Below are 12,990 nucleotides of genomic sequence, written 5' to 3'. Positions count from 1 at the left end.
GCACATTTGAGAGCGTATTCATTTATTTCACGTTGGAAAACTATGTTGCCGTTAAACTATGTTTTAAAACTAATAAAAACTAATTTGCGATTCATCGTATTCATCGCTTCACATTTGCGACAGTGAAGACTTCACTTCCGGCAGCCAATCACAGAACGCGTTGTTGCGAGCCCGAGAGCCTGCGCCATTACGGTTCGTAATTCGATTTCTTCCGGAGAAAATAATAATTTCTCGATTTCTTATGCGCATTATTTCTCCCAATTCAGTCAGAGCGAAGGGCGGAAGCGAAGAGCGTTGTTTTTTTTGTTTACGGGCGTACGGGCGGGGTAGAGCGTACGGGTAGCGTTTTTTTTTTTTTTGGCAAGGAACAGGCACCCACGTACGGGCATGCCCTAGTATATATAACACCACCTTTAGAGGCCATTTTTCCCCACAAAGCGGGGGTTGGCCTTTTTCGGGAACCGTGGTTGTTGTTTTTCGGTCCCCTTTTTGAAGCAATGTTTCAACGGCCGGATGCCCTTCCTGACGCCAACCCTTTTTGCCGCCTTTAACGACAAACAGGGAATTACCAGTGAACTGGTACTCAATTAGCCGATCTCGGAAGGATGACAGGCTGAGTCAACCCCTCTGGCGTTAATTCAGCGATCGACCGGGATTTGAACCCAGGATCCTAGGATCCTAAGCCGGCACCCTAGCCGCTAGCCCAACACCAGGGTTTGCATCAGGCACGAGGCGCCAGCTTGGGTATACATATACCCAAGGGTATACACATATATATATATATAAACAGACTTGGCATTTGATATGGAATATTTTTTTGTGGGGATGAACTTACTTTTCAAGATGACTTAGAACCAAAAGTTCATTGGAATTATGTTGAAATTATTCTAGATTTTGTTAATGTGACCTTTAAAAGAAACAAAAACCACATTTGACATTTCGAAGCAAATAAATTGATCCTTGAAAGTGATGTAAACTGATATCGAACTTAATTCACGGACAGTACTGTGTTAAACTTCTGTGCGTTTTCCAGAAGTATCTCTTTATTTTGCAAATTAGGCAAATTTTTTTTAACAAAAACAAAAGTTAAATTACGACTGGGATTACGGACAGTAAAATTACAGTTCAGTACTTCGTGTAACCCCCACGAGCATTCAGGAGAGCACGTACACGTTGAGGCATGCTGTTCACGAGATTTGCCAAGGTTTGGACAGGAATTGCTTGCCATGCAGTTACAATAGCCTGCTGCAATTCACGCACAGAGGCAGGCTGCTGGTCCAAGTTGTCGATTTGACGCGTTAATTCTGCCCACAAGTTCTCTATCGGATTCATATCCGGGGACATGGCAGGCCACTCCATATGCTCTACACCACGGTCAGCAAGAAAGTGTTGGATCATGCGAGCACGACGAGGCCGTGCATTGTCATCTTGGAAGACAAAGTTTCCTCGAAAGGCTGCACAAACAAATGGAAGCAATGTTTCTTCCAGAAAGGCCCTGTGCTTGAACTGGTTCAGGTTTCCATTCAGAACAACCAGGTCAGTTTTGCCCCCTGCATGAAAAGCAGCCCAAACTGTCAACCCACCACCTCCAGCTTGGACTCTTGGCACTATATAATCTTCGTTGTAGGCTTCATGCACTTGTCTGCGCACTCGGACGCGGCCATATTGACGATAGACCAGAAATCTTGACTTGTCACTGAAGATCACGTGATTCCAGTGTCCTGGCTGCCATTGACGGTGCTCTCTGGCCCAATGCAATCGGCGCTGGCGGTGTTGTCTGGTCAGGCATGGCTTTCTCAGTGGACGCCTGGCACGATAGCCTGCTTGACCAGTCGTTGGTTGACTAGCCTTCTGGATACAGGCACATTTGTCAGTTGCTGCCACTCAGCCCGAAGCCGATTAGCTGACTTGGTACGGCCATTGCGGACTAACCGGTGCAGCTGGCGATCATCCCTCCTTGTGGTTCTGTGGGGACGTCCTGACCTCGGTATTGGAGTAGAGACACCCCTCTGAGCATTTCGTTTCAGGATCTTTGATACCTGACCTTCAGTGATGCCATACTGCCGAGCAATAGCACGCTGTTTCATGCCGGAATTTCGTAAAGCCACCACTAAATGACAAACAGCATTGTCGAGTTGACGGACCATCTCCAGGGGAAGCGGCAATAACTTTTGTAGATGTGCAGCAGTTGTTTTCCACTAATACAGAACGCAACAACCCTTATATACCCGATTGTGAAGCCAATCGTCAAATGTACCTGTCCGTACATTTTGTTACGCCACCTGTGATATAATCCTGTTATTGACTTCTTGCTGCGACAGACAATCAGTGACATGGTTCTTTTAACAAAGAAATCACCGAAGCATAAAAGAAACTCACCAGATTGATATACCGAGTTCAGAAAGTAAACCCAAGTCAAGAAAAAAAAATTATTCCATATTAATTGCCAAGTCTGTATATATGTACATATATATATTTTTAGATAGATATGTTTTTGAAGCAAAGATGAATCTCATATTTCAAAAGACTGATTTTTCTGATGATATGTTTTGCACTAATGCGTGAACCATTCCAACACTGCACTCTTTGTAAAGCATTTTGATTCAGTAACTGTTGTGATTCCACATTGAGTCTTGCAATTGCTTTGTACTTGCTGTTTTTCCACTGAGCATTAATTAACAGCTTCATTCAGCTTCACTAATTTCCAATGCCTGAACCCCACTGAATTGTTTCCGTTCCACTGTGCCTAACTTCATTGTCTCCTTCTCCCCGACAGAATTGTCTTTGTGATCAATCTTCATCAGCCAGTTCTTTCATTTTTCCAATCTCTGCGTCACACAACCACCCTCAAATTCCTGCACAGGTGTGGTGCTCACACTGCTGGCATTTGTTTTAATAACCTTTAATGTTGATTTTCTTCAATCCTATCTTACTGTTCAAGGCACATTCTTTAGTTTTATTTAAATCTGAATGATTTTGCATCCACAATGAACAATCCCTCCTTTCCTATTCCATCTCCAGGCGCTGCATGACGTCATCGCCGGGCACCGAAGGGGGCCCCGGCGATGTAGCGCGCCGAAAGGGACGTATTCAGTTTTCACTGCGTTTGTTTGTTTTCTTGTTCATTTGTTTGTCCGGGTGATATCTCAGCCATCCTTTGAGTGAGGAAGCTGAAATTTTGGCACAAAAGTGAGCAAGTACTTTTGCAAAAACGGTGTTTTTTTGTTTATTGATTCATCAATTAATTGATTAATTACTTAATTATAGATTTATTTAGCATTTCCTTTCTCATCTGGGCAATATCTCAGGCACCTTTTGAGCTAGCAAGCTGATACTTGGACATGCCAATGACCAAGTGATTTAGCTATAAAGGCTATTTTTGATTTATTGATTAATCAATTAATCTATTAATTATTTATTGATTAATCTATTATTTATTTATTTACTCGATTAATTAACTATTTGATTAATTTTGAAAAGTTACAGTTTCGGATGAAACACTGGTGGTTTGGGCTATTAGCTAATTGATGAAGAAATTAATTATTTTTACGATTATTATTTATTTATTTTAATTATGCATTCATCAATCAATTATATTGTACACCTCTCCTTTCCAATACCCTCTCTGCTGCACGGGGCATCGCCGGGCACCTGTCGCGCGCTGGAGGATATGTTATTTATTCATTTGGCATGGGGGCAGTGTACTTTGAATATATGTGTACTTGTTTTCCTTCAGGTTATCTCTGTACCACCTTACCTCCTGAAAGCTTAACAAACACCCTCCACTCCCCTCACTGCTTAACAAAATCTCTGAAGTCAAAGTAGATCATTGGTACTCCCGAAGCACATCTTCAATGTTTTAATTTTCTTATCCACACAGATGTGGCATGCTTTGATTAAACTGGTGCAAATGTGATGAATGTTGTTTTAAAAACAAACTGTACCTGGGGTTCCTCTGTTTAGGAATTACGTCAGTCATCATGAAGTTATTTTTTCTTCACAACTTGAAAATCTTCAGGCTGTTGACTGAGCCATGGAAATGCCAAGGATGTATGGTATTTTTGAACAGCCACCTGAATTTGGATGAGGCTTATTGCAATATTATTATTATTATTATTATTATTATTATTAGTCATACTGCGACCGTCCTTGCAAAGCAAACACTGTGATTGGCTAATAAGACATCTTCACCTGGCGTGCATGTTCTGAAGTGTTTAAAAGCACGGATGTGACAAAACTGTTGCAAAGGACTTTAACAGTAGTAGTTAAAGCTGTAAGTGCCACTTTTTCAATACAAAGGGTATGGTAAGGTCAGATGATAAGGTAAGAGGGTTGGTGGGGATTCATGGAGTTCATGCGTTTGGACTTATATCAGGTATGGGAAACCAGATGCTATTCTTTATTCTTAAAAGAGACAGGATAAGTTTTTGGAAAGGAATAGTCAGTGCTACTGTGGGTTTGGAGAAAGCATATGATGGTGTTCCAAGGGAGGTCATATCTACATGTGTGAGGAAGAAGGGGTTACCTGAAAGGCTGGTCAGGATGAGCGAACTAACTAGCATATAGATTCCATCACCCCATGACATGTACTGTTTTTTAATTTAAACCTCTTAATTACCCATACCAGTGGAATTTGGGATCGTTTGTCTGCCTGTCCGTGAGTCCACACATGTGAGTAGATGTATTACTTACATAACATTGAAAAATATTAAGATCCTTCAGAATCTTAAGACTGTTTTGACTAAGACCTAAAGAATACAGTTGTGGCCAAAAATATTGGCCCCTGGCACATTTTTCAAATAACTCACAATTTTCTTGAAAAATAAGTTGAAATTGACAAAAGTATTTGGTCTCCACAATTCTTAATTTCACTGTTAATATTACAGAACCTTTGTTTTTGATTCAGAACTTAATATATCCTTTTGAATCAGAAAATAAAAATAAATGGTATTGACAAAATTATTGACACCCTTGACTTAATATTTGGTAGCACAGGCTTTGGACAAAATAACTGCAGTCAAGCACTTCCTATAAACATGAATGAGCTTCCTACACCTCTCTAATGGCAGTCTGGCCCACTCTTCTTGTGCAAACTGCTCCAGTTCTCCCAGATTTGAAGGATGCCTTTTCCCAACTGCTGTTTTCAGATCTCCCCACAGGTGTTCAATGGGATTTAGATCTGGACTCATTGATAGCCACTTCAGAACAGTCCAGCGTTTGTCTTGAACCATTCCTGGGTGCTTTTTGAATTGTATTTGGGGTCACTGTCCTGCTGCAAGACCCATGACCTTCGACGGAGACCCAGCTTTCTGACACTGGGATGAACACTGTGCTCCAAAATGCCTTGGTAATCTCCTGATTTCATGATGCCGTGCACACATTCAAGGCACCCAGTGCCAGAGGCAGCACAGCAACTCCAAAACAAAATTGAACCTCCTCCACGTTTGTATGTAGGGAAAGTGTTCTTTTCTTTGAAGGCTTCATTTTGTTTTCTGTAAACATAGAGATGATGTGCTTCACCAAAAAGCTCTAATTTGGTCTCATCTATCCACAGGACATTCTCCCAGAAGGATTTTGGCTTGTTCAAGTGTGTTTTGGAAAAACTCCAGTCGGGCTTTCTTATGTCTCTATCTCTCAGCAGTAATAATAATAATGCATTTATTTTATATAGCGCTTTTCAGGAAGCCCAAAGACGCTTTGACAGAGTGCAAAACATAATGCATAGCAAAACATAAAAACAATTGCAAAAAAAAGAAGAATCAATAGGGAAATATTCAAAGCACAAAGGAGGGAGAAGGAGAGGAGATAGTCAGGGGTTAGATGCTGTGGGTTAAATGTTGAATGCAGTGTTGAACAGGTGGGTCTTGAGTGATGTTTTGAATGTGGTGAGTGAGGAGGAGTCTCTGATGGTGTGAGGTAGTGAGTTCCAGAGGGTGGGAGCAGCGATGGAGAAGGCCCTGTCCCCCCAGGATCTGAATTTGGTCCGCATGGGGGGGGGGGGGGGGGAGGAGGGTCAGGAGGTTGGTACCAGCAGAGCGGAGGTTGCGGGTGGGAGTGTGTCTGGAGAGGAGGTCAGCCAGGTAGGATGGGGCCAGGTTATGGAGGGCTTTGTAGGTCAAGAGGATGATTTTGTACTGGATTCTCTGGGAGATGGGGAGCCAGTGAAGCTTGTAAAGGACGGGGGTGATGTGGTCACAGGTCCGGGAATGGGTGAGTAGACGGGCAGCGGAGTTCTGAATGTATTGGAGTTTATTGGTGATTGTTGAGGATGAACCATAGAGGAGGCTATTGCAGTAGTCCAGACGGGAGGTGATGAAGGCGTGGATGAGGGTTTCTGCAGCCATGGAGGAGAGGGATGGACGGAGACGGGTGATGTTTTTAGCCGCGTCGCAGACGCTGCTCATAGAGTGCCCTCTGCTGTTGTTGTTGTTGTTGTTGTTCTTTTTCTTGTTCTTGCAGAGAAGACAAAACCTCAAAGCTCCACCCATTCTGGGAACCATAGCTCCACCCATTCTGGGAGAGCCTTCATATAAACAAATATCCACCATTTTATTAACTCGCATAGCTTTGAGGCCTGTTTTGTAGGCCTGTGGTGTCTTCCTCTCTCACACAGTTTTATTTGAAATCAAATTCGATATATCATTTCATTTTTCACAGTCGCTAACATAGTTTTAGACTCGGTTGACAAAAACCGGGAAGAAAATCCGATGAAAGTTGCCCTTTATAGAACGAAATGAATTCTCAAAGGCCTGTAACTTCAAGTCCATTAAGATTTTTTTTTTTAAATCGCAGCATGGTCAGTCATACACCGCCCGAAATAAGAGACGGGAAAATGCCGAGATATATATATTTTGTTTAAATCGCGGCATGGTCAGTCATACACCGCCCGAAATAACAGACGGGAAAATGCCGAGATATATTAAAAATTCGTCCATTTGATGACAATCGTCACGATGAAATATTTAATTTATACGTCGTCACAATAATGTGGAGAGAGAGGAGCATAGCTTCGTTCACGTGTCGCCACACACGGGAAATTGCCGAGATATATATTTTTTAAATCGCGGCATGGTCAGTCATACACCGCCTGAAATAACAGACGGGAAAATGCCGAGATATATTAAAAATTCGTCGCCACACACGGGGAATTGCCGAGATATATTTTCACTTTGCACAAAAATAACATCAAGTAATCGAATCAATAGGAATGTCCTGTGCCTATAACATCGACGTTATAGGCACAGCTGCATCTAGGCATTGTGTAACATCGACGCGGCTTTTGTTTTAATTAAAACTTTTTGTACTTGTTCAGGTGAAAGAAGGCTGTCTTTGGGATCTGTTTAGTGTATTTGTCGAAGGAGAGGGTTTGGTCAAAAATGATGCCAAGATTCCGGATGTGAGGGGAGGTGGATACTGGGATACCGTCGATGTTGAGGGCAAAGTTATGGGTGGATTTTATGAGCGTTTTTGGGCCAATGATGATTATTTCAGATTTATCATAGTTAAGTTTGAGGAAGTTGATTTGAAGCCAGGATTTTATTTCAGTGATGCAGTTTGTCAGGATAGAGTGGGTGGCGGTGGAGATGGGCTTGGTGGAGATGAAAAGCTGGATGTCATCGGCGAAGCAGTGGAATTGGAGACCATGATGGCGGATTAAGTGACCGAGGGGGGACAGGTAAAGGATGAAGAGGAGGGGGCCAAGAACTGAACCTTGGGGGAGGGGAGCAGTGGGGGATTTGCAGTTATTGATGGAGATGAACTGGCGTCTGTCAGAGAGGTATGATTTAATCCAAGAGAGGGCAGTGCCGGTAATGTTAAAGGTGGTTTCAAGTTGGGTGAGGAGGATGGTGTGATCGATGGTGTCAGTGGGGTCCTCCTGGGTCTCCTGCCATATAACCCCCTTTCATTGAGTTGGCGACGGACTGTGCGAGTTGAAACTGTCGTACCTCGTGTCTGAAGGTCAGCTTGAATCTGTTTGGCAGTTGATCGAGGTGCTTTCTCCACCATTCGAACAATCCTTCGCTGCAATCTTCGATCAAGCTTTCTCATTCAGCCACGTCCGGGGAGGTTGGCTGCAGTGCCATGGGCCTTAAACTTCCTGATAACATTGCGTACGATGGACACAGGAACATCAAAATCTCTGGAGATGGATTTGTAGCCTTGAGATTGTCCATGCTTGGCTATAATCTTGTGTCTGACCTCATCAGACAAGTCTCTGCTTTTCTTTCTTTTCTCCATTTTCATTACGGTACACACAGTGACACAAAACAGCAGAATGACTCCTTTTCTCCATTCAAACTGATTGAATGAGTGATTCTTATATTGTCGGCACCTTGCAACTCACCACAGGTGGGTTCAATCCCTAAGTAAAAGAGAATCACCTGCTTGAAATCCAATTATTTCTCACAACTTCTAAAAAGTTCCAATAATATTGTCTGGGCCATTTTAGGATTTCTGTATGGAATAAGCTAATAATAATAATAATAATTCATTTATTTTGTATAGCGCTTTTCCAGAAGCCCAAAGGCACTTTGACAGAGTGGAAAACATAATGCATAACAATACATGAAAACAACAATTGCAAAAAGACAAGAATCAAGAAAACAAACAGCAGCGATATACGGCATATATATAAGACAAGAATCAAAAAGACAAGACAAGAATCAATAGGGAAATATTTAAAGCAAAAGGAGGGAGAAGGAGAAGAGATAGTCAGGGGTTAAATGCTGTGGGTTGAATGTTGAATGCAGCGTTGAACAGGTGGGTCTTTAGTGATGTTTTGAATGTGGTGAGTGAGGAGGAGTCTCTGATGGTGTGAGGTAGTGAGTTCCAGAGGGTGGGAGCAGCGATGGAGAAGGCCCTGTCCCCCCAGGATCTGAATTTGGTCCGGATGGAGGGGGTCAGGAGGTTGGTACCAGCAGAGCGGAGGTTGCGGGTGGGAGTGTGTCTGGAGAGGAGGTCAGCCAGGTAGGATGGGGCCAGGTTATGGAGGGCTTTGTATGTCAAGAGGAGGATTTTGTACTGGATTCTCTGGGGGATGGGGAGCCAGTGAAGCTTGTAAAGGACGGGGGTGATGTGGTCACGGGTCCGGGAATGAGTGAGTAGACGGGCAGCGGAGTTCTGAATGTATTGGAGTTTATTGGTGATTTTTGAGGGTGAACCATAGAGGAGGCTATTGCAGTAGTCCAGACGGGAGGTGATGAAGGCGTGGATGAGGGTTTCTGCAGCCGTGGAGGAGAGGGATGAGCGGAGACGGGCAATGTTTTTCAGGTGAAAGAAGGCTGACTTTGTGATCTGTTTAGTGTATTTGTCGAAGGAAAGGGTTTGGTCAAAGATGACGCCAAGATTCCGGATGTGAGGGGAGGTGGATACTGGGATACCGTCGATGTTGAGGGCAAAGTTATGGGTGGATTTTGTGAGCGTTTTTGGGCCAATGATGATTATTTCAGATTTATCACAGTTAAGCTTGAGGAAGTTGATTTGAAGCCAGGATTTTATTTCAGTGATGCAGTTTGTCAGGATAGAGTGGGTGTCGGTGGAGACGGACTTGGTGGAGATGAAAAGCTGGATGTCATCGGCGAAGCAGTGGAATTGGAGACCATGACGGCGGATTAAGTGACCGAGCGGGGACAGGTAAAGGATGAAGAGGAGGGGGCCAAGAACTGAACCTTGGGGGACACCTTGGGGGAGGGGAGCAGTGGGGGATTTGCAGTTATTGATGGAGATGAACTGGCATCTGTCAGAGAGGTATGATTTAATCCAAGAGAGGGCAGTGCCGGTGACGTTAAAGGTGGATTCAAGTCGGGTGAGGAGGATAGTGTGATCGATGGTGTCAAAGGCAGCGCTGAGGTCGAGGAGGACGAGAATGTTGAGGTTGCCAGCGTCAGAGGAGAGGAGAAGGTCGTTGGTGATTTTGAGGAGAGCAGTTTCAGTACTGTGGTTGGAGCGGAATCCGGATTGGAATGTTTCATACAAGTTATTGGCAGAGAGATGATGTTTGAGTTGAGTGGCTACAGCGCGTTCCAAAACTTTTGACAGAAAGGGTAGGTTGGAGATGGGTCTGAAGTTGTTTAGGGTGTCGGGGTTTAGACCAGGTTTTTTTAGAATGGGGGTAACAGCAGCAATTTTGAGGGAAGGTGGGACGATGCCTGTAGACAGGGAGGAGTTTATTGTTGCAATGATAAGTGGAGAGAGAGCAGGGAGGGAGGCTTTGACAAAGCTGGAGGGGATGGGGTCAAGAGTGCAGGTGGCAGTTTTCATTCCTATGAGGAGTTCAGAGAGGTCAGTAGGAGAGATTGGGGAGAACCGAGACAGGGGATGGCAGGACAAGGGGGGGCAGGTGGTTGGAGGGGGAGCGGGTGCGGCGGTGGTCAAGCTGTTGTAGATGTTGTCAATTTTGCGTTGGAAGAAAGAGAGGAAGGAGATGCAGTTGTCTACTGTGAATGACTGGGTGGTGGTGTTCAGGGGGCGGAGGAGTTTGTTTATTGTCGAGAAGAGTGCTTTTGGGTTTCCGGAGCCAGAGTGGATAATTTGAGAGTAGTAGGCAGAGCGGGCGCGGGAGAGGGCATCTTTGTAGTGTTGTATGTGGTCCTTGTAGGCTTGGGAGTGAACTGTGAGACCCGTTTTATTGCGGAGTCTTTCAAGTTGGCGAGCACGAGTTTTCATCAGGTGGAGTTCAGGGGTAAACCAGGGAGCAGAATGGGTGAAAGAAACTGTTTTGGTTTTTACAGGCGCAAGCTGGTCAAGGCAGGAGGAGAGAGTGTGGTTGTAGTAGTCAGTGAGGTCGGAAGGGGTGTGGAGGTCAATGAAGGGAGAAGTGGACATTTTTTCAGAGAGGGTGGATGAGAATGAGGTAGGTGAAAGAGCGTTTAGCTTACGGAAGTTGATTGTGCGATAATGCCTTGGTGTTGGGGCGGGGATGTTGATGGTCAGAGTGATGGCTAAGTGGTCAGAGAGGGTGAGGTCGGAGCCATAGAGATGGTGCAAATTTAATCCAGTGGAGCAGACAAGGTCCAAAATGTGACCACGGATATGGGTAGGAAAGTCGACATGTTGAGTGAGGTTAAAGCAGGTGAGTAAATCAGTGAAGTCAGTGGTTATTGTGGAGTCAGTGGAGTCCATGTGGATATTGAAATCACCAAGGAGGAGGATTGAGGGGGAGAGGGAACATAGCTGGGTCAGAAAGTAGGAGAAGTCAGACAGGAATGATGGGTGTGGTTTGGGAGGGCGGTAGACGACAGCCATGACTGACTGCGTGTGACCAGAGAGTTTTAAAGCCAGGTGTTCAAATGATGGAGCAGATGAGATGGAGATGAGGTTGGTCTTGATGTCTTGACGGTGGATAACGGCAATTCCACCACCTCGGCCCTCCGAGCGTGGTTTATTGACGTAGGAATATCCATTGGGTGTGGTGAGGTTGAGTGTGTAGTAGTCCAGAGGTTGTTGCCAGGTTTCGGTGGGACAGAGAAAGTCCAGTTTGTTATCCAGGATGTATTCGTTCAGGATGAGGCATTTATTGTTGAGGGACCGGGTGTTGAACAGGGTGAGCTTGATGTTGTTTTGAACAGCAGGGATGAATTCAGGTGATTTAGCCAGGGTTCGTAGGCAAGAGGTGCGATCGTGTGGGTTGCTGTGACCAGGTGCGCTGGGACGAAGAGTGAGAGTGCGCTGAGCCGACCAGAGGACGGGGATGGAGTGACCTGATTACAAATAAACAAACTTGCGACCGGAGCCACGGTGAATGTACCTGGGTCGTCGGAGGAGTCCATTTGATTTGATGGCAGAGATGCATGATGGGGTGGAGCGGGTATTGAGCAGAAGAAGCCTTGCGGCGGAGTACTTCAGAGCCATGCCAGGCAGGAGCGAAGGGACGAGTACGAGGCCAAGGTCGAGGAGGCAAAGCGGCAAACGCAGCGGCAAACGCAGCGGCAAACGACTGCAGCCGCTAATCAAGACCACAGCGGCAAACAAGGCCACAAGGCCACCGGCAAACAAGGCCACGGCCACAATCAACGGGAGCGGGCCTTTCGAATTCCGTATTCCGTACCATCAAAAGCAGATTCCGTTATCCAGCCGGAGAACACGCGGCACGTGCGGGTGTGAAAAGGCAGGACAGGTGTGAGATGTCAGGTCAGAAAGGTAGAAGCAGACCCTGTACATCCATCCAGTCGGAGAAGCGGCGAATATGCAACGCCAGCGTCCTCTCGCAAAGCTAAGATTTAGTAATTTTTTCAGCTTTTTTTGTTTTGTTCCATTGCAAACCAAAGAAATAGATTTGTGGATACCAAAATATTTAAAAATTTCAACATTTTTCTGGAAGAAATGGTGCATTATTTGAAAAATGTGCAAGGGTGCCAATATTTTTGCCCATGACAGCAAGACCCTTTAAGACCCTTTAAGACCCTCCAGAACCCTAAAGTGTTGTCGAACCTTGAGACTCCTAAAATCCCTTATAGTGTAGCAGCATAGCAAACCTGTTGTGCATTTTGTGATACAAGCACCAAATTTGGCACAAATGTACATTAATATGTTGCGAACATTTTCAGATATTGGGCCACTTGAAATTCCGTAATTTTTTTTTTCAAATTTTTTCAAATTTCGTAATTTCAAATTTTTCGGGTGACACCGTCACAATTTCGGTCTTCGAGGCCGGCCGATATAGTGGGGCGGCTTAGCCCAAATATTCAAAAGAATTGTGCATTTTGTGATACAAGCACCAAATTTGGCACAAATGTACATTAATATGTTGCGAACATTGTGTGGTCAGCAATGAAGACGAGAGTCTGAATTACATGTATGCAAAAGACCTTGTGAACCAGTGAAGCAAATACACGGGTAAGCATGAATTAAATCTAGGGCATGATATAATTTCCATGATGTTTACCTCTACACTCAATGGTGGAAGGAGGTAATGTTTTGATCCCAGCTTGTCTGTATGTCTGTTTGTCTGTTAGTCCACAAAATTCCAGACAAAGCTTGTAGTAGTGGTAG

At 44.6% G+C, this 12,990-nt stretch overlaps 1 protein-coding gene across 6 annotated transcripts in view; it reads left to right on the top strand.

Moving 5' to 3' along the window:
• ATP13A3 (ATPase 13A3) overlaps positions 1–12,990 on the top strand; it is a 213,599-nt gene that overhangs the window by 193,074 nt on the left and 7,535 nt on the right. For 4 of the 6 annotated variants that reach the window (XM_078772426.1, XM_068105924.2, XM_068105923.2 and 1 more), the window contains one exon: positions 2,777–2,863. The exons of the other annotated variants lie outside the window; for them this stretch is intronic. In XM_078772426.1, the coding sequence (XP_078628552.1) occupies positions 2,777–2,863 (87 nt within the window). The remainder of the gene's footprint in view (positions 1–2,776; positions 2,864–12,990) is intronic. 6 annotated transcript variants of the gene reach the window in all.

This window comes from Myxine glutinosa, chromosome 2, assembly GCF_964187855.1.
Source record: "Myxine glutinosa chromosome 2, kmMyxGlut1.1, whole genome shotgun sequence".
Classification (NCBI taxonomy): Eukaryota; Metazoa; Chordata; class Myxini; order Myxiniformes; family Myxinidae; genus Myxine; species Myxine glutinosa.
Note: the sequence above shows the minus strand (reverse complement) of the source record. Positions and strands in the feature narration are given on the sequence as shown.